This window comes from Podarcis bocagei (genome assembly GCF_964188305.1).
Source record: "Podarcis bocagei genome assembly, chromosome: 16".
Lineage (NCBI taxonomy): Eukaryota > Metazoa > Chordata > Lepidosauria > Squamata > Lacertidae > Podarcis > Podarcis bocagei.
This window is the reverse complement of record NC_138142.1, coordinates 31,150,150-31,176,373: the sequence shown is the minus strand read 5'-3', so window position 1 is coordinate 31,176,373 and position 26,224 is coordinate 31,150,150. Positions and strand designations below refer to the sequence as shown.

General features: G+C 46.7%; 1 protein-coding gene across 1 annotated transcript in view; it reads right to left on the bottom strand.

Moving 5' to 3' along the window:
• RTN3 (reticulon 3) overlaps positions 1-26,224 on the bottom strand; it is a 39,126-nt gene that overhangs the window by 3,011 nt on the left and 9,891 nt on the right. The window contains exons 2-8 of the mRNA XM_081174039.1: positions 22,750-22,800; positions 11,919-13,922; positions 5,308-5,515; positions 3,499-3,637; positions 2,163-2,232; positions 1,298-1,344; positions 594-652 (exon numbers count right to left, since the gene is read on the bottom strand). Coding sequence (XP_081030165.1) covers positions 594-652; positions 1,298-1,344; positions 2,163-2,232; positions 3,499-3,637; positions 5,308-5,515; positions 11,919-13,922; positions 22,750-22,800 — 2,578 coding nt within the window. The remainder of the gene's footprint in view (positions 1-593; positions 653-1,297; positions 1,345-2,162; positions 2,233-3,498; positions 3,638-5,307; positions 5,516-11,918; positions 13,923-22,749; positions 22,801-26,224) is intronic.

Sequence of the window (26,224 nt, the reverse complement as noted above, 5' to 3'; positions counted from 1 at the left end):
CTGATCTTGATGATGGCTGTCTAAATAATGCAAGCTGCTTGTGTGTACAGGGGCTTGTGTGTACAGGGGACTGGCAAAAGCCCTTTTATGTCTTGAAAGGTGAACTGTTCCGACTGCAAGACAGCCAAAAGAGGCTCAAAGATGAAAGCAAAGCGTAACACCACACCTGTAAGGAATTTCATAATTAAGATGCCTACAATTTCTGACTGGCCTTGCTCTCCAAACTAATGTTCTCCTGCCATTAATTTGATTGGTTTTTAAAAGTGACAAATACAATAATAATTAAACAAACAATAACATAACCAAGGAACAAATAACACTTAACACTGTCCGATGCGGTCAAAGACCAAGCTAAGTCACCCTACAGTCTGATGAGCAGCAGCCAGGAAAGGGTGGGCGATTTGTTGCTTTGGCCCCAATTATTAATTATCCTTAAATACCCACCCTAAGGTCCCAGGGCAGGTTACCACAGATGCCCCCCCCCGGGCTTTGCCTTCCCATCTGAATTCTAGCTGCTCACCACACTTCCCAGAGGGCTGCACACGGCAAGAGTCAAAATACTGAAGCCTGCCAATAACTCTGATGGGACTTACTTTGTTACAACTGACTTGATCTGCTCCCGGGCAATCCCAACGTAATGGTCAATCTGAGTCTAGGAACAAAAAACCCAAAAGTAATTAGAAGAGGTGTATGGGAACCAACTTGCACAAGACCATTGTGAATTTCTAACCAAGGCTGCCATGTAAACCGTGCTCTTATACAAAGGGCATCACACACACACACACACACACACACACACACACACACACACACACACCAGCATAACCTCTCTCTCTCTCTTCCTTTGGATAGGTAAGCTGCACCTGCCCAGATGTTGCTAGAACAGCCTTTGCCAACCTGGTGTCCTCCAGATGTTGGAACTACAACTCCCACCAGCCCCTGCCTGTATGGCCTGTTGGGCAAAACATATTGAGGGCACCAGGTTGGCAGAGGCTCTGCTAGATTATATTGGATATAGTGCATAACTGTAATTGTGCTCGCTGAATGAACGTTTTTGTAGCTCCAAGTTCAATTATGGAAAACACTCAGGTCTTTTTTATATAAATAGTATACAGGATAAATTCTGTTCATGCCTGCTCTGTGGAAAGCCCCTGACCAAAGAAACATGGCACCAAAATAAATATCATCCCTCATCCAAAGATGTTCCACACTGCCTACCCCACCCCTGTCCCCCGAGCACCAGTCAAGCAGCCCGCTGTGGTCCAGACAATACAAGCTCACATTCCAGGTTACCCACCTTGTATTTCTCATAAACGACAGGGACGCTGAAAACCAGCAACTCCGCTGAAACGACACAAAGGCAAGTCACAGGTCACCAAGGCAGCCACAAAACTGGGGCAGGCTGATCAGATGGGCTGCATAGCGCAAGGGCAGCCATGATGGAATCTGGAGGTTTCACTCTTTTGAGTTTCGCTGTGCCTGTGACCCTGGCTGACCCAGGCCTTAAAAATGGGACAGCGCATGAGTGAGCAAGAACAATTGCAGCTCAGTGGTGGAGGAGCATCTGCTCTGTTTGCAGAAGGTGCCAGGTTCCACCTCTGGCATCTCCAGGTAGGGCTGGCGAAGAAAGACCCTGACTGAGACCCTGGGGAGCCACTGCCAGCCAGTGTAGATAATACTGAGCTAGATGGACCAAGGGTCTAACTCAGTTCACAGCACCTTCTTATGTCCTTCCTATGAGACATGCCTGTTCCTCAAGACACAGGCAGCCTTTGAGATCTGTATTAATTAGGTGGAATTATGGAACACTCTGCCACAAGATATGTCAATAGCCACTGACAGACCTCCCCTCTCCTCCGTGAATTTGTCCAATCCTCTTTTAGAGCTAAGTTAGACTCTTTATCAGTCACAACCAGAGGGAATCTGCCAACGAAAACCAGTTGCTGGTGGGCAAATGGGAGGATATTGGCCTTCACACCCTGCCCCTGGGCTCCCTGGAAGCAACTTGCTGTTTGCTGTATGAAACAAGATCCTGGATGAGCTGGACCTAGAGAATGACTCCACAGGGCAAATGCTTTAAGATTTCCCTGGTCAAATGTAACTGCAGATTGGCGAGGGGCCAGGCTGCCGATGCCACGGCATCTATCGTCACTGCGTCTTACCAAGGATAAGGAGGGTGATCCCGTTGAAGATGGCACCAACGTAAGTCATCAGCCACATGACAACTGCCAGCTGCAGGCAAAACAGGATGGCACACTGTTAGCAAAAACCCTAGGCTGTTTATAGTATCAATGCATCAGTAAGGCCACGGTGGAGCAGAGGATCCTGTGAAGTTGTCCTCTTTGACCACCCTGGACCAGCCTGCTCGCTGCAGTGCCCCATTTATTAGGACAGCTGCAGAAACTGATTTAGAAGGCTGTGCCAACCTGGGTTTCAGTGGTCATTTCCACAATGACTCTCCCTCTCTGCCCCTTAGCCTTCATTCCCATTCAAAGCGAAGCATTTGCTTATGCCAATCCCTTGTTACCCATCCCTCTCTCATTTCACCCTACTCTTTCACTCTGCCTTTTCTTTCAAGGTTCAAAAAAGGTGACCACTCGACACAGGAGAGCGCATCTTTGGCAAGAGGGCTGTGGCGGGGGGGGGGGGGAGTTTCTACCATATCCTGAGCCTAGAAAAGGACAGGAACTCTTCCAAATTCTACACTGACCTCAGATTAACTACAAAAGCGGAATTCAGTCTCGCTGCATTCCAGTGTGTCCTGACTCAGCGTGGCATTGCTACCCATCTCTGGGCTCAGGGTGAGACCTTCCTGCTTTAAGTCTCAGGGAAAACAAGCACATGTCCTTCCTCCTCAGCTCAAAGCAACAGGCACTCCAATGACACTGTGGTAGGAGCTGTTCTCTGCTTGAGGCCCCTGCTCTGTAGCCAGTGTTAGAAACTCAAATATATAAGCTAGCACCCAATAGTTCCCTAAACCAAGGTTAGTTACCAAAACAGAATGTCTAGTTGCCATTTTTGAGCAAGATAGCTCTAAAGTCTTATTTTTTAAATGATGGACCGACTGTGATTGATTCTCGGTAAAACATCTGGCTAGTTCAGATGACAGCCTTGAGCTAGGCTAAGAACTATGAGAACTTAAAGGAAGAAAAGTCACTTGATCCAGGGACAGTCCACATATCTATTGGCCTGTTCCAACCTCTTTTTCTTCATGGTGACTGCTCCTGTTCTGGCTGCACAGAGAAAGCATTTGGATTCCTGAAATTCATTCAGATTGTGCAGATAAAATATAACTGATCAAATTCCACAGGAATGGAGTATTAGTGTGTGAAAACACTCCAGATCCTAAAGATCTCTAGGCATGCACCTCCAGATGGTGGGTGCTCAGGCATCTTCACTTGGTCACGAGTGGTTGAAAGCCAGGTGCAAAACGCACCTGGCTAATTTCGAGCACTGTCTGCAGCACACTAAGTATACTTCATCTGGCCCTCCACTGACCTTCAGCGAATCCACCAAGTCTTCTACCAGGAAGAGGCGCATGATGAGTTTCAGGGTGTGGTTGATGTGTCCCATAGCAGCGCTGACGTAGTTGTGGAAAGCCTCAGAGGAGAGCGCAACGTCGACATCCAGGTAGGCTCTGGGAGGGGGAAAAGGGCAGAAAGCCACATTGTGGATAAAACTGAAGCCCCAGATGGCAGCAAACACTTCTGCACTGCCTGCCAGTCATGTTATGACAGGTTCCTTCCTTCTGTAGAGTAGGCCAATTTTTTTATTAAACTCCATCATGGCTGTTGGGCTGATGCTGACTTGTTTCCCCAGGAGGCAAATAGGGAACAAGGCAGGGTCCTCTCTACCCTCAGAGGGCAAATGAAGGCCTGCCCTCCCAGCAGCAGCAAAGGACTAAGTCTGCCCTTTGATGACTAAAGGAGAGAAATGGTTCACCAACAATTAGACTTCTCCAGTGGGCACGCCATACTTATGCGGCGCCATCAGCGATGACCCAATTTTAAATTAACAAGAGTGAGTCCTTAAGAAGAGCCCTGATGAACCTACTCCTGCCAATTTGAAAGTGGCTCATCGCTGCTGGCACTGCATCAGTATACTAGAGGACAAACAAAGGATTCATTTTCAACTACGTGGCAAAAATGTATTTCTATAGGGACGACAATGCTCAAATGCTTCCTGTGAAACACACTACTATTTGGACTTTTCAGCATCAAGTGAGAATATCGTATGACAACACCCTGATATTTATAAACAACATATTTTTTTTAATGGACATGCTATTTATCATACCAATAATAATCATTTCCTCCAGGGATTCTGAATGCAACAACTCGAATGTGTATTTCATTTTAATGCAATTGTATAGTTTCCTCTTCATTTTTCATTTTAATACATTGTTGAATTATAAGTCTTTGATTAAGCAAAGGGGGGGGGGATCTATTTTTAAAAAGGAGCCCAGTTGGATCAGAGGATCTGTCAAGTCCTGCAAACTGCTTCCAACAGTGGCTAGAGCCAGATGCAGAGGGACTGCAGCTCAGTGACAAGAGCATACACAGGAAAGGCCAGAGCGCATGAGAATATCCCGTTCAATCCCTGGCATCACAGGACAGGGCTAACTGGGCAGGGAAAGACTCCTGCCTAAAACCGTGGAGAATGACTGCTGTGCAGTGTGGGCAATGCGGAGTTGGATGGACCAGCGGTTAGACTTGGTTTAAGGCAGCTTCCCCTGGTCCTCTGGGTAGTTTCCCGCTTTGCATGCAGACTCTGCCAGGTTCAATCCCTGGTGTGCCCAGTTAGGGTTGGGGGAGACCCCCATCTGAAAGCCAGGGAAGCCCTTGCCAGTCAGCAGAGACAATGCTGAGCTTTCGATGTACCTTCCCCTAAGGTCCAAGGTCCGATTCCCAGCATTTCCAGTTAAAACGATTGGGGACTTTGCAAAGCTGCTGCCGGCTGGAGTAGACGACACTAGATGAACAAATGCTCTGAACTTCTCAGAAACTCTCATACCTTGCTTCTAGGCCCTAGAAGCAAGAGCCCTCCTGTACTACATGCCTCTAGTATAATCATGTATGTAGTCACTGCTTCTGAACCTGGAGGCTCCATTTAGCTCTCACAATTGACAGCTACCCACAGAATTCTCCCCCTTCCATGCAATTGCCTATGCTTCTTCACATCCAATATTAGCATTTACTGCCTGATCTCATGGTCACGAGTTGATGCAGGCCATTTTTCAGAAAGAGTAAGGGAGAATGGAAATCTGCTTGGCCTGAAAGGAACCTGGTGAGAACCAAGCCCACTCACTTGAATGGATGCCCCTCTTCAGACTTCTGCACAGCCTGAATGACAGACTTGTAGACCCGGAAGCTGATGGTGACGGAGAGGAGTGCCAGGATGAGGTACGAGATGACGCTGATGACGCTGAAAGCAGCCAGGGAGAGCAGCAAGATCAGTGTGGTGCTGAAGACAAGGCCCGTCTTCTTCACATCCCGCCAGAAGACCAGATCGCGCACTGCCAAAGAGAGAAATGAGCACAAGAGGTCACTGGATAGGGTTGGAAACTGCTGCAAGAAGAGCCCCCAGGCCGTGCAATTCTAAGGGCGATAACCAAGGACCTTCTCTGCATCCTCCCAGGACCAAGGCATCCATGAAGCCTCTCGGGCCCCTGCTCCCCTCACTGCCCCTTGGTCATGAGATGGCGAGGGCGGTTATCTTTTTCTCCCTTAGAGCATAGAGCTGGAGGAGGAACTTGGAAGAGCGGCACTATCTCTCACTTCCTCTTTCAGCTCTATGCTTTTTCAAGGCTCAGATTTATTCTAACTGGGTACGACTTCTACCCAGATTCCTTGGAAAAGCAAACACGCTCTCACATACGTGTTTTCTCTCCCAGCGCCAATCTAAAAGATGGGGAAAGAATTGTCCAGAGGGGTGGTACCCGTGGCACTTGCTCAAAAATCCAAATATGCCCATTGGGCCTAAAAAGGCTGGCAACCCCTGAACAAAGAGATGGCAGGTGGCAAACAGGAGAGGGCTTGGGTGATCACGGCACCACTGCTGTGGAATGCAGTTTTGAAAAAGGCCTGTTTGGCCCCATTCCTGCTATCCTTGGGCTGCTTTGCAACTTCTGTAAAAGGATACTGTGGGCCAAATGAACAGTTATTTATAACCTGGCTGTTTCTGAAAGCTTCTTATATACTTTATTTTAATTTATTGCAGCAAAACAAAACCAGATTTAGTAGGCACCTTGAGGATCTTTTCAAAAAGACAAAAGTGGGATACAAGTCTGTTTTATAAATATAAATGCAATCTGCAGGCACATGAAGCTCTTGCAATCCTGTATGCCTACTCGGAAGCAAGCACCATCACAATCAAATTCAATGTGATGGAAGTTTGCAACCTGTGCACAGTCTTACCTGGAGGCAAGTCCCCTTGAACTCTGTGGGCATGGTGCTTACTTCCAAGTAGACACATCTAGGACTGCTATCTTAACAAACCATCTCAATTGCTTGCTTAAAAAGGACCAACTTGGTGGATTTGTTGAACTAAGCCTAAGGGCCATCACTGAAAAATATGGTTCAGTGGTGGCCTCCATAGTGTGGGGGACTGAAAAGAGATTTTCCCTAGATCTCTAAGGAACAGAGCAGAGCCACTGACAATGGTTTTTAAAATGGTAAAATGGTAGCCAGTTGGAAGGGGGCGGGGAGACATTACTATATGTAAGAAACCACCCACTACATTATTTGCACTAGCGTTTGTTGGCCTGCATGGCAGACCTGCAATACTATTTTATATGCTAAGTGAGGCTTAATTCATTGAAGCAGTCATCTATAATTGATAAAAATAGGTGTACATATATTTCAACCCCCCTCCAACAAATTTCTACCCTTTTCCAAACATACACCAACTTTCTGCATGGCTTCAAAATTCCTGAGTATTTTCTGTTTCTACCAAAGCTCTTTTTAAATACAAACATTCAGCCCTTCCCCTGCTCAAGATCCTGGAATCATAGCTTTGTAGAGTTGGAAGGGACCACGAGGGTCATCTAGTCCAACCCCCCTGTGATGCATGAATTTTTCACCCAATGTGGGGCTCAAAACTACAACCCTGAGATTAAGAGTCTCATGTTCTACTGACCGAGGTCAGTCTTATCCAAAGCACAGCCAAAACAATATATTTATTTTATTTACAAATTTATAATCTGCACTTTCATAAAAAAATACAGCAAGGCAGAGTACAACATATAAAGCTAAAATCCAAAAATGTAAAAGAGAAGTTTTCAAAAGACGTCTAAAGGAAGGATGGTCCCTGCTGACGTCTACTGGCAGGGAGTTCCATAGGGCAGCCTGGCCTGACACACTAAAGACCCAGCCCCTAGTGAAGGCCAACCAACACTCAGGGGGTGTGGGAAAATCACCAGAAGTGCCCCCATCAGAGGAGCTCAGCAACTGAGGTGGAGCATTAAGAATCAAGCCATCCTTAAGGTACTTTGGGCACAAGTCATTTAGGGCTTGATGCATTAACACAAAAGTAACTTGCAGTTAGTCTGGCAAGGCAAAGTTACAGACTGACTCCCTGCCACAGCTTACCTGGGATTAACCCCCTCCTTGTTCCTACAGGGTATTTCCCAAAAGCAAGTGCTGTGGAGAGCTGAGTTTCCTAAAGAAAGACAGCCCGGCTAGGGAGCCTGTGGCCCTCCAGATGTCGCTGAACTCCAACTCCCATCAGCCCCCAGCCAGTCAAGGATGATGGGAGCTGTAGTCCAACACAGCCTCCCCACCTAGGCTCTACAGTATTTTAATGCCCTGCCTTCCAAATCAGTTATTTGTTGCCGTGAAACTAAATCGTCTTTTGGAAACAGATGCTCAGGTTTGATTGCTGCTGTTAGGATGAAGGAATCCAGTTCAGGAATTAGGCACAACAATCTTGTGGGATGTGCCAGGTTTGAAAATAAGGCGTTCACCCACCCAGGCGGACGCCTGCGTCAAAGGTGGTGGAGATGGTTGCCCCACTGTGCGGTTCTGGCCTGTAACACCCAGCCGCCTCTAGGAAGGGGGCACTGTTGCCCCACACCGTGGGGACAAGCCCCTAGTCCTTGGACCTGCAGCAAATGGCGTTAAGCCAGCCCCCTGCTTTTTATTCTTCTAGAGAGGAGGGAGGCTCATGGGGGCTGAGGGAAAGAGAGGCTGGTTCCTCTCCTGATAGGCTGGCTGCAGGCCACGCAGCTGAGCTCAAGACAAAGCCTGGCTCCCAGTCCCAGCCCAGGAGAGGATAAAGGTAGGTGGGTTTGCCTCAGACAAGACATTGTGCTTGGCTGTTCTCAGGATCCCCCCCCCCAACACACACACACACACACACACACACACACACACACTTGCACGTCAGGGTTGTGGGTGGATTTGTAACTTTGGGAGAGAAGCCAGCACAGCCAGTTCCTGCCCTGGACCTTCCCACTGCAGCCTCAGGAAGACCAAAAGAGAGAGCAGGTAACTGGTTCAGGGCAGATCCCCATTGCTTCTGAGGGGGCAGGAGTGGAGGAGGGAGCCTGGCTGCCAGCCTCCCAGCAAAAGCTCTTTCTGCTGCAACAGCCTGGCCGAGTTCCTTGCCCATCTCCTGCACTCTCCCCCCCCCCCCCAAATGCATTAGCTGTCAAAACAGGCAGAAATGGGAGGAGGTTGCAGGACAGAAAGAGGACAAAGGAACAGATCACGGGTCGCTTGCCCACAGCAAGGGTATGAAGGAAAAACAACAGCCCGCACATACACACAGCACAAGCGAGATGCTGGAAGTGTGGGTTGCTACAGCATCAACGCAGGCATCTTGGCGATGATGCTTTCTGCAAATGCATCAAGAAGGGGAGGTGCATGGGGGGTGGCGGTGGTGCTGGGGAGATGATGGATGAGTAATCACAGCATCGAATAAGGCAGGAATGGAAGAGCGAAAAAGAAAAACGCCTGTCAGCGTCTCTCCCATTTCGCCGCTCTCTTGCTCGTGTTTACTAGTCTGCTGCAAGGGGCTGCTGGGAAGTCTTAAGCTCTGCTCGCCACCCTCTGGGGCATTTAGCGTGCATTTTTCATGAGCCTGTGAAGAGGCAAGCAGGCAGCCAAACAGGGCTGTTTTGTACTGCAGCACTCTCAGAACCTTAGCACTCACTTTTATTTTTATTTTAAAAAGAGATGTCGCTAGCTCTCATGACTCTGAGGCAAAGTGTGAAGACTAGGACCAGGGGATGCCTATTCGAATCTTCCATGTCGGGTGGGGAGGCACAGCTCGAGGAAGGATTGCAGAAGGGCTGCAGTGCCCCCATTCTCAAAGGGGTTTTTTTTTTGGTACTTCCTCCATGTCATGACTACCAGAAAACAGAATTAGGCAGCCAGATCCCGTCCCCTGTGTGGTAAGTGAAGTAGGCTAAAGAAGTGCCCTCCAGCTCACCATTCCTGTTGTTAGGCAGACTGCTGGCTAATAATAATAGTCCAGGAAGGCTGGTTGAGATTTTGCTGGTGGGAACCGGATGGTGGCAAGAAATGCTCTCTTCGTAACAGAACTTGTGTGCTTTTTGAAATGAAGTTATCCATCAGGTTTGGGGGAATGCAATAAACACTCTTTAAGCGGAAGAGGCAAGAAGAAAGCAGTTGCCTTGTAGATGTGCCTCTTTGCCTCTACTTGTATTATCTATTTTTTAATTTAAACACGTCTATATTACTCTTGATCTAAAAGATTATCTGGGTGGTGTAAATATATGCAAAAACGAAATAAAAAGTAACGAAGTATGATATGAAATTAATCAGGACTGAGCAAAATACATCTTAGAAACGCCATAAGGAATACCACCAGAAGCAGATACATAAATATCTGCCACTAAAAGCAAGGGAAAAACAAGTCTTTAAAAGCTCGCTTAAAAACCTGAATTGAAAGAACCAGTTGTGCCTTTGAAAAGCAATCCTATGGTGTAGGAGACAACTCTGAAAAGGCCCCCACCCTGTCTTATTCATATTTGGAAATAAAGCAAATATTATGAGTCTCCAGGGTTCTCTCTCATTTCAAATATATTAATCTCTGTACACCTGGAAATTGTGGTGTGGGTTGAGGTTCAATAAATTTGTATATGGCTTCCTAACTCAGAAGTCCTGAACTGGTTTACAAGCAAGGGAAAAAACACAATAAAATTACAAGAACATGTTAAAAGCAGAACTAACAATATAGTATCACTTGGTGCTGCCCTAATGCCCAAGCAAGAAAGACACACATCATATGACAACATGAGGCTGCCTTGTATCAAGTCAGACTGGATTGGCTCGCCCAACTTAGTACTGCTTGCTCTGACTGGCAGCAGCTCCCAAGGATTCTAGCCCCGCAACCAGAGATCCTTTCCATTGGAGACTGTCAAACTGGGATGTTATGCAGCCAAAGCATCTTGCCATCCCCTGAACTACCCCAGGGATTGAGCCTGGGACTTTACACATGCAAAGCATGTGGCCCACCATGGGGCAAGGGCCCCTCCTAGGAGCAGCAGCACAGAGGAGGCATTTAAAACTCAGCACAACACTCTCTCTGTTCAGACATGGGAGAGCCACTCCCTCTTTATGAGAGATGGGCGACTGGCAACTCGCCAAAGATGAAAGTTTATAAAAAACCCTTTTCAGGCTGCTTGCTCCTTGACCCACAGAGGAGGGGAAAATAAAAATAATGATGGGTTTTGCCTCTCATTAACCCCCACCCCTCTGCTTGCAGTTCAGCTTGAAAATAAAAACAAAGAAAGGGAGAGAGGGAAAGCATCTGCAAAAATTGAAGCCTGCAGCCCAAACAGAGCAGAAGCCAAGAATCCCTCTGTTGTGCTTGTCTGGTATCAAGCCCATAAAAGCCATGCTGGTGAACAAAGGAGAGCAGGGGGAATACAACATGCACTCCCCAGGGTTGTGATGGGCTGAGATTTCCCTCACTGGGAGGAAGTCTTCCTAGCAACAACTTCTCCCCACCCACACCCACCTCCAAATGCAGAAAGATACTCTTAAGGCATCTTTTCAAACAGGCAAAGAGGAAGGCCAATGCCCACCTTCCCTTACTCTAGCAATAGGTTATCTAAAAGTCTTGGGAGTGTGCGAATGAATACACACGAGTTCTAGACATGCGTGAGTTCAGACACACACCTTGTAACATTAGAGCGATTCATACTGCAGAGCCATACATCCATCAGCTGCAGTGGAACACAATCTGGAATTTACCCTGCAATCCTATACAGAATCTACCCAGAAGTAAGCCCCACTGAGGGCAACGGGGATTACTCCTAGGTAAGTGAGCATAAGATGGCAGACTCCTGCATATACAAACTTAGGTACAACTTAGCTCAATTGAGCTCCCAAATTTCTGTCTGATATTCAGCAATTCGGGGGGGGGGGGCATAATTTATGAACTACTTCATCCCCTCCACCAAAGTCCTTGTTCTCTCTCATATGCAGATTAATGCAGATTTAAAGCAACTGCTTCATTCCCATTACTGCTCAGCATTTTGTGGTTCTGTTTTAGGTAAGGTACCATGGTGTGGTTGTTACTGTTTTGGGTGTGGTGGGGGTAATATTTTTTCCCTATTACAATTTTGGGGAGTTAAGCAAGCCATATAAGCCAAGGTTACACAGCTCCCCTCCCCTGAAGAAATATAGAGTTCTAATAGGGCCAGTAGCACTAGGAGGGACTGGGCATCTTTCAAGTTTGCAGATCCCTCAGGTACTCCTGGAATCTCATCCTTGATGAACGCAGAGCAGGTTGATAACACTAAGTTGCAGGGGCATGGCTGCTGTAAAACTAGGGTACCTATGGAGAGGCCCATTGCCACCCCTGTAGAGGTAAACTAACATAATATTGGTCTTTAGAGGGCCACACATGCAAGGCATAAAAAAGCAGCAACCAAAGAGTGTGTTTACCTGAAAATTCAGCCAGTAATTTTGCAATAGCATGTGGCATAGGAGGCTCGGGAAGAGGGGCCTGGGAAGATTTGTTGGGAATGTCGTGCCCGCCAAGGGCAGCAGGGGCAGAAGCCAGCTTCACGTCCACAGCTTGCTCAAGGCAGAGGGGTCTCTTCTCCAAGGCAGACTTCTGAACAAGACCTCGGGGGTCTGGGGGTACCTCGCAGTACTGCCCAGGACGCCTCCCTCCGGGAACGGAGACCTTGCTTGGTGGAAGTGGCTGCTTCTCTGTCTCAGCCTTCCTGCCGACTTCTTTGAGGGCCCTGATGGTGAGGTGCTCTTGCTCAAAGTCTTGAGTCACCTTTGGCGGCTGCTGTGAATGGGGATCCGTCACCTCGGATCTTGCTGCTTTTAGCTCTGCTTCCGAGAAGGTCTCAACAGCATCATCCGGAGATTCGCTCCCTTTGGATTTCAAGCACTCCTTCATGAAGCCCATAAAGTTCTCCCCATTGAGGGAGTCTGGGCACACAGCCTCTTTTACATTGTCCAAGGGGAGGCCGTCCATCCTGGGCCTTTTCCCAAGTAGGTCCTGTCCATAAGTGCACAATTCCTGCCCCGCTTTAGGAGGTATGCCAGGAGAGGGCTGTTTAGGCGGCAGAGAAGCAGCGACTGGGCTTTCCCCATGAACATTTGTCTTGGTCTGGATAGCTTCAAAGTCATCAATGGATCCCCAATTGCATTCCAGGGCCTTGGGTGGAATTGCGCCTTCTGGGCTGGGTTTACGTGGCTTGCTCCCTTTGTCGTCTATATGTACAACCGCTGCCTTGACAGAGTCAAGTGCCTTGGGGAGCGACTTGCTGCTCTCTGCAGCAGTCTCATTTTGGGAGGCTGGAATCACAGTAGCATCTTCTATGACGGTGTCGTCCGACTCCCCAGAGCTGTCAGCATCAGCCATTTCGGGTAGGCTGGAATTTGGCCAGCAGACATCTGCCTTCGGCTCTGCTGCAGCGGTGGGAATGACTTTCACAACAGATACCTGACGACCGACTATGGCCTGCTTCTCATCCTTCTCCACTGGAGATGTGCTGTCTTTCTGGTGGATGCTGATTTTGAGGGGCTGGTGAGGGCTGGAAGCTTTGCTCGCTTCCACCTTGCCACCTACTGACCCAGCAGCGACACCATTTGAATCTTGGGTAGGCGATGGCAAGAAGCCCGAGCTGCCAAAGTCATCAGGCTTGTCCTCCAGATCCTTAGGAATCATATCCCAGTTGAGCAGCTCGCTTGTGAAGCTGTGCAAGTCACGGACACATTTGGACACTTCTTCCAGTGCTGCCGTTGTGCCTGAAGACTGGCGTGAGAGGCCAGGCCCCGGCGGAATTCGGCTCCCGCCCCGTGGCTTCACTTGAAACTCACACACGCTGTCTTCTGGGATGTCTGTGAGGAGCTCCCTTTCGCTGTGCATTACCCAGTTGTTACCGATATCATTGGAGTTGCTTGCAAGGACATCTTTGAATTCCTTATCAAATTCCAGCCTGTCAGCAATGACCTCAAATGGAGACACAGGGGAATCTTTTTCCACAACGGCCTCACCAGCTACCACAGGGGATGTTGGGGAATGAGAGTAGGCAACCCTGGGTAGAGAGTGCTCGGGTTCGTCTTTTGGGTTGGTTAGCAAAGCCAATTTGGAAACTCCACTTGAAGCTGGTTTTTTGTGTTGGTCACATTTACTCAGATCAACTTTTCCATCTAGGGCAACACCTCCCTTAAAGTCATTATGAGTCAAGGAAGAAGCTTGTACCACCGGGTCACAGATGTGAACTTTGGATCCAACAGACAGAGACGATTCCTCTAGGCCAGTGGATCCTACAGAGACTGGCCCTGCTCCCAAACCTTCACTGGTCCCATAGTTGTGGTCCTGACTTTGGCCATCTATGAATTCTTTTCCTACATCTGAAGGTGCGGATTTGCCATTTCTTTCCCTCTGGTTTCCTGAATATGCTAAAAAAGCAGCTTGAGCTCCAGCTGATCAAGAGAACACAGGGGAGGAAGGAAATTGCAACCTTGGAAGCCCAAGTTGTTGGGACACATGGAAGAAGAGACACGGACCCATCTAAGGGCCCCCATTTTACAAACGGGATAAAAGGGAAAGAGCAGCAGTCACAGATTTCACAGTCAAGCAGGCAAACATGCTCTTAGAACTAGGGAGACAAGACTCTGAAACATCTGCCTTGGCAAACATGCAAGAGACTGTCACCCATAGGACTTCACAAGGGAGCCACTTCACAGGGGAATTATGATCCACAGGAACATAAAAGCCACCAACAGTTAAGTTCATAGCAGATGAAGAGCTCAGGTCAGCCAAAATAAAATAAAATAAAATATCTAAGTGTGCAATGGTGAGCATGCCGGGTGGATGAATCGAAGTAACCCAAATTAGTGCATGTAAACAGAATGATGCTGGTTGCTTACAGGCTGGCATGGCTGCAGGGAGATGCACCCCAGTTCTGATAAGCTGTCAATGTTTGGAGGGGCTTCTTGAGCAAAGTGTCTAGGAACTCTGAAGCTCTACAAGAATGGCATGTTTTACTAGTTTGCAACAGCCTGTGCTGCTTACACAGGACAGAGCAAAAAGGTCCTTCCAACTACTGTCACACCAAGTAATATAATAGAGCGAACTGGAGAGAGACTGTAGCTCAGCAGGAGACCACGTGCTTTGCATGCAGAAGGTCTTGGGATCAACCCCAGGCATCATATCTTGAGGGACAGCTCAGCCTGTAGAGCATGAGACTCTTAATCTCAGGGGTTTGGACTAGATGATCCTCATGGTCCCTTCCAACTCTACAAATGTATAGCTGTGATAAATGAGGCTGTACTGGGAAAGACCCCTCCAAGAAACTCAGGAGAGTATTAACATCACAAGGCTAGGTGCACCTAAGATCTGACTATATCCTTCCTATGTGCCCTCTGCCTTGACTGAGCTATCCTGTCCTTTCTAGGTGTCAGAGAGCCCTAAGATGGGTAATTCTACCAATGCTTCTGGACTGGGTTGACACGACAGAGCAATACTGGGAACCACTCCCTAGGCTTGGGGCAATGGCTGAGAAAGGCACTGAAGGGGTGTGCCAAGAGCCTAAGGGCACCAGCCCACATATTGCAATAGAACCGAGTTTCAGTTACTCAGTGGATTTTTCTTCTCAGTCACCCGACACTTAGAATGCCATGGGAAAATAAAGCTGGAACCGTGACAGCCTGTTTCTTGGACAAGTGCAATATTACAGCCAGAAGGCATCATCCACAAGTGAGCTTCTGAAGAACTGCATTCTGGACTAATGGTTGCAAGTCCACAGCAGAAATCTCCCCTTTGTGTACAGAATCTAGACGGAAAGGGTGTTCATTTCTCCTGCTCATTATCCTCATGGAGCCACCTTAAGTGCCCTTAACGACAAAAAGGCAGGGAAGAAATCCTCGTTAATGAACATGAACACGTCCCCTTCTTGCTTCACGAAACATATCACGGTTATGACTTCATCCATCCAGTCTCAAACCATGAAAGGTCAGGTGACAGTTGAAACTTTTCATGGTGCTACTATATTGTATTCTGAATTTAGCCAGTGAGGACATGCTCTAGGAAGGAAGTCCTGATGACAGCTTGTTTTCTTGAAAGAGGACCATTTGAGCACAGGACTCTCTACTGAAACATTTTAGCCACTGCCTTGATTCCATCAAAGAAACACGCTCCTGAAACATGGAACGGCTATTCTCACATCTTCACGCCATCTCACTAATTTCAAAACAACTCGCTTCCATGCAAGACTACCCTGGGTCACAGGTATGCCGAGAAGTCCCTGTGATGATGCATAAGCCTGTTGGGTCTGTCAACTATCTAGTGCAGGGGCAAGCAACCTAAAGCTAATTAGTCCAGTGTTCAAAATTAGCCAGGTGCCAGGCACATTTTGTGACTGGGGATTGTCAGAATGCGAGAACTTTGAGAAGTCTTGTCGCCATGCATGGTGACAGAGACTCAAGAATAAAATTTCTGCCACTGGTGCTGAGGGCATAGGAGGAGAAATTCCTTCCCAGCTGACTCCAAAGTAGGCTCGCTGCTGTGTAGCGCAAGCTTTTCTATCCTAGTTTCTAACATTGGAAGAGCCGTAGGTGGCCGTAGGTGGCAAGAAGGCAGGGGGAAATGGGGTGGCAGAAGAACAGAGAAAGAAATGGAATGGCTCCATTCACCTTTAGCTCTGACCCCACCTACTTTCTGTCTATCATCCCCAATCTACTTCCAAGGGAGTGTGGCCCAGCAGAAAATAGGCTGCCCTCCCCTGATCTACTGGGGTTGGTGGACAGACCCCATGGTGCATGTGTGCCAGTGGCAGCGCAACAATTTAAAACAGTAAGAAAGAGGAAGAATGAGGGTATGCCTATACCAGGGTTTCCCAAACTTGGGAAATCCTATCATTCCTAGCTACCAGAACCCATGGGATGATGGGTGTTGGAGTCCCACAACAGCTGATGACCCAAGTTTGGGAAACCTTGGCCTACACTACTAGTTCTATACAGCTGGCTAATCTATCAAAACTTCTTATCTGCCACCCCCTGATGGGAACTGTAGGGTGCTAAGGAGTGTTACAGACTCCCCACCCCACCAAATTGCAATTCCCAGGATTTCTAGAGAGGCAGAATGGCAAACCAGTGTGCCTGATGTGTAAGTATGTCAATGGGGAAGGGAGCGAGGGAGGGATATATACACCTTAAATTAAAGCTGGGGCCCATGTTGCAGCTGAAGGCTTAAGTTGGGTCCCAGATTTGAAAAGGTTGAAGGTCATGAGCATACCTGCTGGGGAAGGTCAGTAGTAATAGGCAAGCTGTGCTTCAGGGAAGCCCAACGCCCAGTTCTGGTCTTCTTGAGGAACTGTCTGAAGATCATGCCATGGAGGAACAGAACAAGGTTCCAATACAGCAGATGTGACGTAAAACTTTAATGTCACTTGCCTGAGACAACTCAGCCTTAAAAACAACTGCATGCCTATAGGTGCTCCTCTTCACCTCCAACTACAAGCCTGGCAGGCACACCAGTTACAGCCAAGGAAAGCCTGAATAAGGTCTTAATGCTCAAGAGAAGCACACAGATTAGTCAGGTGAATTTTGGTTTTAAGGCAACTACACTGAGCAGAAGCAGGGAATTTACTCACAAACTTGACGGAGCTCAAAACTCTTATTACCATCTACTTTCGAACAGTGTAAGTCTCAGTACCCTCAGAATTGTCCGCTGCTTGATGGCATTTAAATGCCCATCTCAGTGGTAATTTGCATTCTGCACACATAAGAGCCTAGGTTAAATCCCAAGCATTTCCAGTTCCAAGGATTCTAGTAGCAAGGCCAAGAAGACCACTTCCTGAGGATCTTGGAGAGCCACTGCCCATCCGAGTAGACAACACAGAATTAGGTAGACCAATAGACTGACTTGGTATAAGACAACTTCATCGACATTCTTTAACTTGCAGGAGTGCCTACAACTCAGTAGCAGAATGCTCACTGTATGTAAAAGGTCCAAGGATCAACCTCTGGCATTCTCCATGGAGAGAAGTAGGAACCTTGCTTGGACAGATGTCACAGTAGTGTGTACCAGGGTAGATGCACCAAGGGCTCTGCTTCAATAAAGTCAACTGTCCCCAACCTGGTGCCCTCCATTAGTTTTTGGCCGTTCAACTCCTGTAATCCGCAACCATCCACTATATTCACTGGTGGTGATGGGAGTTGGAAGTCCAGCAACAGGAGTACATGAGGCTGGGGAAGGCTGCAATAAGGCAGTTTTCTAATTTTTTTGTGGGGGTTACCCCGTTAGTCAGTAGCCTTACGAAGAGTGGAATTATTCTCAGATATCTCCCTCAGGCCATTCTGAAAAGAAAGACACCAGGAGTGTGCCATATATGTTACAATAGGATATGATCTATCTCCATTGTCCTGCTGGACCCAGCAAGACACACAATGAATGAGACATGGATTGGCAAGACCAGGTAGCACAACGTATTTGCACCTCAAATTTTCAACGTCAGCTTTAAGTCAGGCCCAGAGGACAGAAGCCTGCCTAACTTGGAAGCAAAACAAAAACCACCTGCAAATCATTTCAATCTATTTCAATCTGCACTAATTAAGTCACCCAGCACCTGGACATCATCTCTGGCTAGAATTCAACTAACTTTTACTCAAAATAGACATGCTGCAACAGACCTTGGCTTAACAACAAGAGGGCTCCTTACATAAGGGTACAGTGCAGTAGTTTTTGCCTTGCATTAAAACAGAAATTCTCTACCTTTTCAGTTTTCAAACACACATTTCCAGCTCTTTTCCCCCTAGCTTTTAAACAAAAGCAGATCTTGTGATTGTGGGCACACTATCAAATTAAAGCAATGGCTTTCCAACAGTGTGCCAGACAGCTGTGATACCCTCATTAGGGTATCCTTAATTAGGGGTCCTTAATTAGGAACAAGCTTTTCTCACTGCAATACTAAGAGACGTGTTTGGACACATTCTAGGCCCAGTAGGTGCCATGAGTCTATTGAGTGTGCTTTAGAATCTTTTGGAATATACAATGGTTCCTCAGTTGACTAATAAGGATGGAGAGCCTTTGTGGAGGGTAAGGAGCCTGAAAACCAGTGGTTTAAAGGTTCCAAAGCAGGAACAGATTTGAAAGGGGCTCCAAGCTGTCCAATCTCTTTACAATAGTCATGGCTATATCACAATTTAGTTGCCAGAGCTGTGACCTGGGCTCACAAATTCCCTTCTGCAATCCTGAGTCCCCCTAAGACTTCAATTTACAACAACCATGGTTTGTTGTTATGTTCAAAATGGAGTAAGCTACGGTCACCACCAAACCATAGCTTACCTGAAGGCCAGAAATCAGTTCAAACCAAGGTTTCCAATTCTAGTTTGGAGGCAAATTGCCCATAGCTTGTGCAAGTAAGATGTCATGGCAAATTAGTTGTTGTGAATCACAAAGCGAGAGTGCGAGGAATCTGGGCATGTGGGAGGAGAGGGAGAGGGAAAAAGAGTGGGTGAACATGAGGCATAGTCTGGCTGTAACATCAGAATTTGCCATAATATCTAGTTATGTCACTGCAACCCTAACCACCTTACCTATCTTCCACATCAGCCCTTGGAAAAACAAAACAAAACCCAAATACTACCTTGATTCTGCTAAGCAAGAATAAGCCCTCAGATATATTTTTTTCCAGTTTAATCAAATTTACATGAATTGTTTGCATTGCAGAATCAAGGAGGATTTTTGTATCAGAGTCAGGATTTCTTTACCAGCACATGCCCTAGAGCCCCTCCTGACTAAGCATCTTGCCCAGAAATTTTAGTCGCCTGCATGCTTTACTGCCATTGCCACCCCACACCTCCATTTTTTGCCTGCCAAATCAAATTGGCGAGTGCTCGGTTTCTTCAAAAAGCAAGTATACACAGACAAAGGTGAAGCTCTTCAAGAGAGAGAGAGAGAGAAAGAAAAACACAGCGTGCAGAAGCAGCCATAGAAATAGCACGTGATAAGCCACAGCACCAAGATAAGGAAATCAGCCAGGACTTTGCAGCCAAGCTAGGTCTCGAGGGAACTTTAAGTATTAGAAAAGGGGGGGGGGGGGAGTGAGAAGAAAAATGTTTTTTGTTGTTGTTTACAAAAAAGGCTGTAACTGGTTTGCTGCTGTTTGCCCCAAATGTCTTTCATTGTAGCAGCTTCCTATTCCAGGGCTGAAAGCATTTCAGATGCCTAAATCGTTTCAGTCTACCCCCTGAATGCAAGGTGCTAAGGACAAACAAAAGGGCTCCACAGGGTTGGGGAATCCTTTGGCCCTCCAGATGTTGCTGGACTCCACTGCTGACTATGCCAGCTGTGGCTGACTACAGTTGGGAGATGAAGAACATCTGGAAGGCCATAGATTCCCTATTCCTGTTCTAGAATAGGCCAACATGGTGCCCATTGGATTTTGTTGGGACTCCCAACTTCTGGCAAGCCCAGCCACAATGACCAAAGGTCAGGGATGATGGGAGCTGTGGTCCAAAATCTGGAGTCACAGGTTGGCTACCCTTGTGGTAGTGACATCTAGCAGGACACTGTTTGGAAACAAGATGCTGATTGGCCAGGGCAATTCCGAAGCCTGCTCTGGTCTCAACTGGGGTGGTTAGGATATATCTTGACAGCCAACACTCCCTTTCAGCTGCATGACGCAGTGGACAATAATCCACAGTATCGGGTGTAGCTGTAACAGTGATGAAATGGGTGCCAATGGGGTGTTGCAAGGCAAAATGCTGGACTGACAACAACAACACCAGCAGCACCTGATTCTCAAGATCATGCCTGGCTTGCACCTTGGCGTGTCAGAATGCTCATATGGTGCTTATAGCAAGTCACAACTGTGGGTGCTTTAGCAAAACAAAAAGCAGCCAACATTTCAAACCCGAACCCTCCATCAGCAAATAGCTAGCTCTGGGGGCAGAAATGGCTACCACTTTTCACTGGGCCAACCTGTGCTGGCAGTGGGAGCATACCTAAGCCAGCGTGAACTTCTAAGGCCTTGCCTGAAATGCTGTGTTGCTCGGGGTGGGGAACCTGTGGTCCCTACAGATGTTTTTACGCTCCAACACTCTTCAGCCCTCCACAGCATGGCCAAGAACCAAGAAAGATGGGAAGTGCAATTCAACAACTGCTGGAGGACTGTAGATTCCACACTCCTGGATGCAGGTCCTAAGTTTCTACCTCTACTAATGGTCATGGGAAGTGGTTTTATCCAAATTGTGTTCTGGGGAGCCCTGGGGCACCTCAGTGAGAAGATCAGGACTGGCAGACAAACTTTGTCAGATCAGATCATATACTACTAGTAGAGACTGGCTACCTAGCGAACTGTTCTTCTTTGCCAGCCCCCTCTGCATTTCTATACTGGTCATGAAGAAAGGAGCTTTTCTTCCTCTGCACTAAGCACAGAAACCGAACCGCCCAAATGGAATTCTTAGTTGCCGACTAGGAGCCCCTGCCAGCATGGCCAATTAGTTGCAACTTGGGAGTCCTAAATATCTGGAGAGAACCAGGGTGGGGAAGGCTGACTATGGACCAATGGTTAGGGGTCCACTAAGTCTGGCCCTGACCCTGCATCCTCTGCGAGGTAACTTGGCATATAAAGAGTTCCATGGAGGTGAAAATTCACCTAAGGTAAGATGTGAGATTCTGAATCCTGTTGAAGACAGACATCAGCACCATTATTCATGTGACTTCTCTGAGAAACATTAAGGGTGGGAAACACAGAAATTTTGTTTCATTGCAATTGAAGCCTACTATTTGCATTGTCATAGAATAAGGTATGGGGAACTGGTGGCTTTCCAGATGTTGCTGGACTACAACCGCCATCATCCTGATCATTGGCCATGATGGTTTGGGCTGATGGGAAATGTAGTCCACCAACATCTGGAGAGCCACTGGTTTCCCATCGCTGGATCAAGTTATCTTCAAATTCCTTCTTACCTGGTCTTGTTATTTAAAGCTGCCATAGGAAATCTGACCCTATGGTCCATCTAGTCCGGTAATGTCTACTCAAATTGGCAACAGCTCTCCCAGATCCCTTCAACTGGAGGTGCCAAGGATCTCTGGTATGCAAAGCATGAGCTTCACCATGGAGTTATGGGTCCTCCCTTATTATGTAACACACATAATATGTAAGCCTATCCATACCCTCCTCACCAACTGTATTAAAGAGCCAAGAGAATTATCAACTCTTCAGCACCTTCCCTACCAGCATCTTCCTGGTACATCACACACCTCCTTCCCAACAAAGGCAGGTCCCAACATTCCTTCTAACTGACTTTGTATGACTGTGAAGGAAACCCACATCAACACTGCCAGCACCAAACTATCTGCTGCCCAAGGCATGCAAGCTGGAAAGATTCCACTTTAGCAGAGAGTCCAGGACAGCAATTTTCCAAACTTTGTACCACTACAGGCCACCAGCCTGTCTGCAAAGTACATAGTGGAGCATCTTCTATGGGAGCAATTGTGCACTGTAAAGATTCTGGGGCATGATCTGTCAAGCGTACCCCACTTACAGGGCACCGGGCAGGTCCGTTGGACCTCACTGCCCCCCTTGTGACATATGTAACCAAGTGCATGCTCAACTCTCCCTTACAGCCACACATCACATGGGAAGATTGTTAAGCACAGCCAAGCTGGACTTCAGGAAGTTGCTTACTACTATTGCTGACCACTCAGAGGTACCTCTTGAGTGCCCTAGAGCAGAGTTTGAAAACCAGTAGCCTAGGATGCAATACTATCCAACAACTCAATTACATAAGGGTATGGCTGTTCTGTTGATTATCATTAACTTGAGCAAAGGAGATTTATTTTGTGAAACATGTCACAACGCCTTGGAGAGGCCTACTGGAGCCATACTGAGATTGTAGTTTCTTTCTAAACTTGAACTCCTGAAACTTCACGATCTGAAGAAGTTTTTGATCTAAAATTTTGCCCCTTCACAGATGGGGCAACCAAGCCCCCACTCTCCCTGAAAGATATATTGTTTCACTGTACTTTTAGCAAATAATGTGGTTTCAAGACTGCACCTTTAACACAGACAAGAGTTTAACACTACAGCTTGCTAGAAATAGTAATGGGAAGGTAGACACTAACTACCGTATACTAGGCCATGAACGAACTTCTGTTGACTATAACCCAACAAGCTATTATGGAGCTAGCTAGAGGATGTGTGGGATAATTGAAAGAGATGAACCTTATCCTGCTCCCAGTTACAGCCTCTTTTGCAACATTTTTCTTTTAGCAGGGGTACAAGAAAAATGACAGACTTGCCTTGTGAGGTCGAAAAGAGAGAGACAGGCTGAGAGGAAGAAACAAAGGAATCTGAAAGGAAAATACATAGGATGAGACTTGATGACCTTGGAAAGGAGGAAAAAACAAACATTACAGCAGCTTTGTAGTTCCAGATGTCTCAGCTGTACCTGGGCCACAGGAGAGGGGCTGAGGAAAGATCAGCAGCTACTCACTCACCTGGCTGCAAAGTTTTATGAAGTTTCTACGACAGCAAACCCAAACTGAAGGATATTATCCATCTGCTTAAGAAGGGAAAAGGATAACCTCGTCACACGACAATATCTACAACACACTTTTTTCCTTCTGATTTTTCTTTTTCTTGCTTGAAATGCCAGGAAAAGAACAGGTATCTAACAAGCAACTAACTACACTTCAGGGTAACTGGAAGGCTTTTGGCAACTGCTTAAATGAGACTTTAGAGAAAACTGGTCAACCCCATTTTACACAGAGGCCACAGCCTCAGATGTGCAAAGCTAAAGGCAGCTAATGTGGCCCCCGTCCAAGTCTGGTTACTAGATCATTTCCTGCAGCTCCCAAAGTTGAGTACCTGGATGCAGCGGGAATGACAAAATTAGCTTCGCCGTGCCAGCTTTCCTGCACTGGCTTTCAATGCAAAGTTAGTAAGAAATGAATTCAACTTCCTTATAAAAATAGGTAGAGGAATTTTGCCAGGCCACTGAAACCCATCTGAACCCTTACTCAAACTCTTTCTAAAACACACAATACATATCAAAACATACTATCAGTTATGCTACCAGAATCTGCGGTCAAGAGCCTCAAAATGCATCCCTCATTTATTGCTGATTCTTCTCTCTCCAATCACGTCACACCCTTTGCTGTCATTTTGCTTTCTGTGCTTCTCACACCTCCATTCTCAGCCAGCATCTAACCAGAAAACAGCTCTGTTGCCCAAGCCCAACATCCCCTTCTTGCTGGGAAAGACAGAAATGTTTACATATTAGAGTTCTTTATGCCAAGCCATGATTCACATCTGCCTTCCCTAACCTAGTCTCCTCCAGATGTTCTGAACTCCCAACTCTTATTAACCCTAGTCATTGGCCACGTTGGCTGGACTGATGGGAGGCTGGTTTGTACTAACCATAGCTTAGCATCCAAACCATGGTTGAGCTCCACAATTTTACTTGCCAAGGCATGCATTCAGATAGCCCTTGGGCAAGTGTGATGAGCCCCAGGCTTCCTTGCAACCTCACTGCCAGTGGGGCAGAGGATTCCCACCTGCTCCCCCAGCCCAAAGTTCAAAGGGAGCAAGGGATTTGATTTGGCAATATGAGCTTCCCTTTGTCCTTGAGCTCAGAGCTGGAACAGGGAGAGAGAGGCACACATGCATGCATGGGACAGCTGACAAATGCAGCCTCCGTCTTCCCTGCTCCAGCTCCAAGCTGGCTTGGAACATGGACACAGACACTCACGAACACACCTGTTTCTGCATTGTGTGGCACTTCCCGCCCTTCTAACTGCAAACTGGGAGCTATTGAGAGGGGGCAGGGGCCTTGCGCCTTCTTTAATGCTGTCCAGGTGCCTGGGCATGGCTGCTCCCCCCTCAAAGGTTTTCTCCTACCGAAACGGTTTCAATTTGTAGTTTTAGCACACACTATAATTAGCTGCTGCAACAAGTTTTTACAGGACATATGATTTTTGTATTATATATTTTTTTTTACTAATTACATTAGCCTTTGTAAGATTTTTCCTGAAAGGCAGGCTACATACATTTTAATAAATATAATCTATGGCCAACAAGGAAATGTGTTACAAGGGTTGTATCCAAAGAAGCTGTTGAAATCAATGATCATCAATAAGAAGTTCATTGATTTCAACTGGTTTACTCTGAGTAGGGTTTAATCGGATGCATCCCGAAGTATCTGAAAGTGCAGTTTCTAACACACATCTTTGAGAAGTGATTGTCTCTCATGGACTACAGTACATGAAACTTGAGGTTCAGTGTGGAATTGCCAAAAAGGATTGTGTCCAACCCATACCTAAGGAATCTCAAATTCTGCAGTCTGCTTAAGGCTAGAACTATGGCCTGGAAACTGTACATGACAAAACCAGTTTATCCACTCTATCACAGACCTTAGTAGATGACTCATATTTTCCAGAGTAACTGTACAGAAAAGAGAGAGAACAGGCTTGAAAACCTGACATGCCAGGCTGGGAACTGGTATTGGCAATAATTCCTTAGGGGGAAAAAGGAAGGGAGGAGGCTCTCGCCAGTTGCTTCTCATGCTTATCCCTGCCCAAACACCCCTCCGCAAGGGGAAAATTTCAACACCAGAGCTTATTTAGCAACGATGAACAGCAGCTCTATGCAGACCATAGATGACAAGTTACAATTTGCACCAGGGGTCTCCCTCTTTTAAAAGAGGTGCATTGTGAAGCAACTGGCAAATGCATTCCTTAGCTACAGCCCGATGTTGTGCAGCAGAGAACAAGACTCAGGGTGGGGGAAGAGATACACTGGTAGAATAAATGAATGAAAAGCCCCTGGCCCCCCTTATCAATCACTCCTCCGTTCCCAGCTGTTCTGCCAATAGGGCTATTTAGTGTCATTTGCCCACAGGATTAAGCTTTCAAAGGAATCTTTATTTTGATTTATCAGACCTTGCAAGAGGCTTGTGTGCACAGCCAGAGCGTAATTGCAGAGTTCTAGATGGTTCTTTGTGGAGGCCTTTCTGAGGCAGCCTGAGCGGATCCCAAGCTGGGATTTGCATTGAGAAAAAGCAACTGTGCTGAAAAACCATGGAAACAATATCGGGTGTTTTTTTAAAAAAAAAACACACCACCAAAACAATGAACAACAAAGCATTTTTCTACCTATGACAAGACAGACCTTGACAGAGAACAGCACAAGGCAAAACAGGTCAAGTTACAGACATATTCCTTATCGTTCTTTCATATTTGTACCATGTCATTCTACCCAGTGGAGGCCCCCCCCAAAAGAACTACAAAGATCTAAAGCATCTAATAAAACATTTAAATAATCCGAGCACAGACCAATGTAGTAAGCTTAAAAAGCACAAGCTACTCTAAGCTTTAACGCCATTCCCAAAGCATATGGTCAGTTTTTCTGAATGTCCAGGGCTGTGTTTAAAGACCACAAAATGGTCTGAAAACCATTTTAAGATTTATTGACTGTCATCAAGTGCAAAGATATTAACCTCCTAAAAAAAGGTTGAATCTTCATTAAAAGTGCAAATTACTACTAGTGGGCAGTAGTTAGCCTTTGTACAGCTACCAAGTCCAGCATTTATCTCATTAGTGTTCAAATTGCTTCTTATGTCGTCTCAGTAGTCTTTACAACCTCCACCAAGTAGACCAGGATTAAATCCTCACTGTAGACAGAGCCGGTGAGGAGGCTGAAAAAATAGCTTGTTAAGGTACACATCTAGGATATTTGTGGCTGGGGCATCACAACTCACACTCTTGGCCACTAACT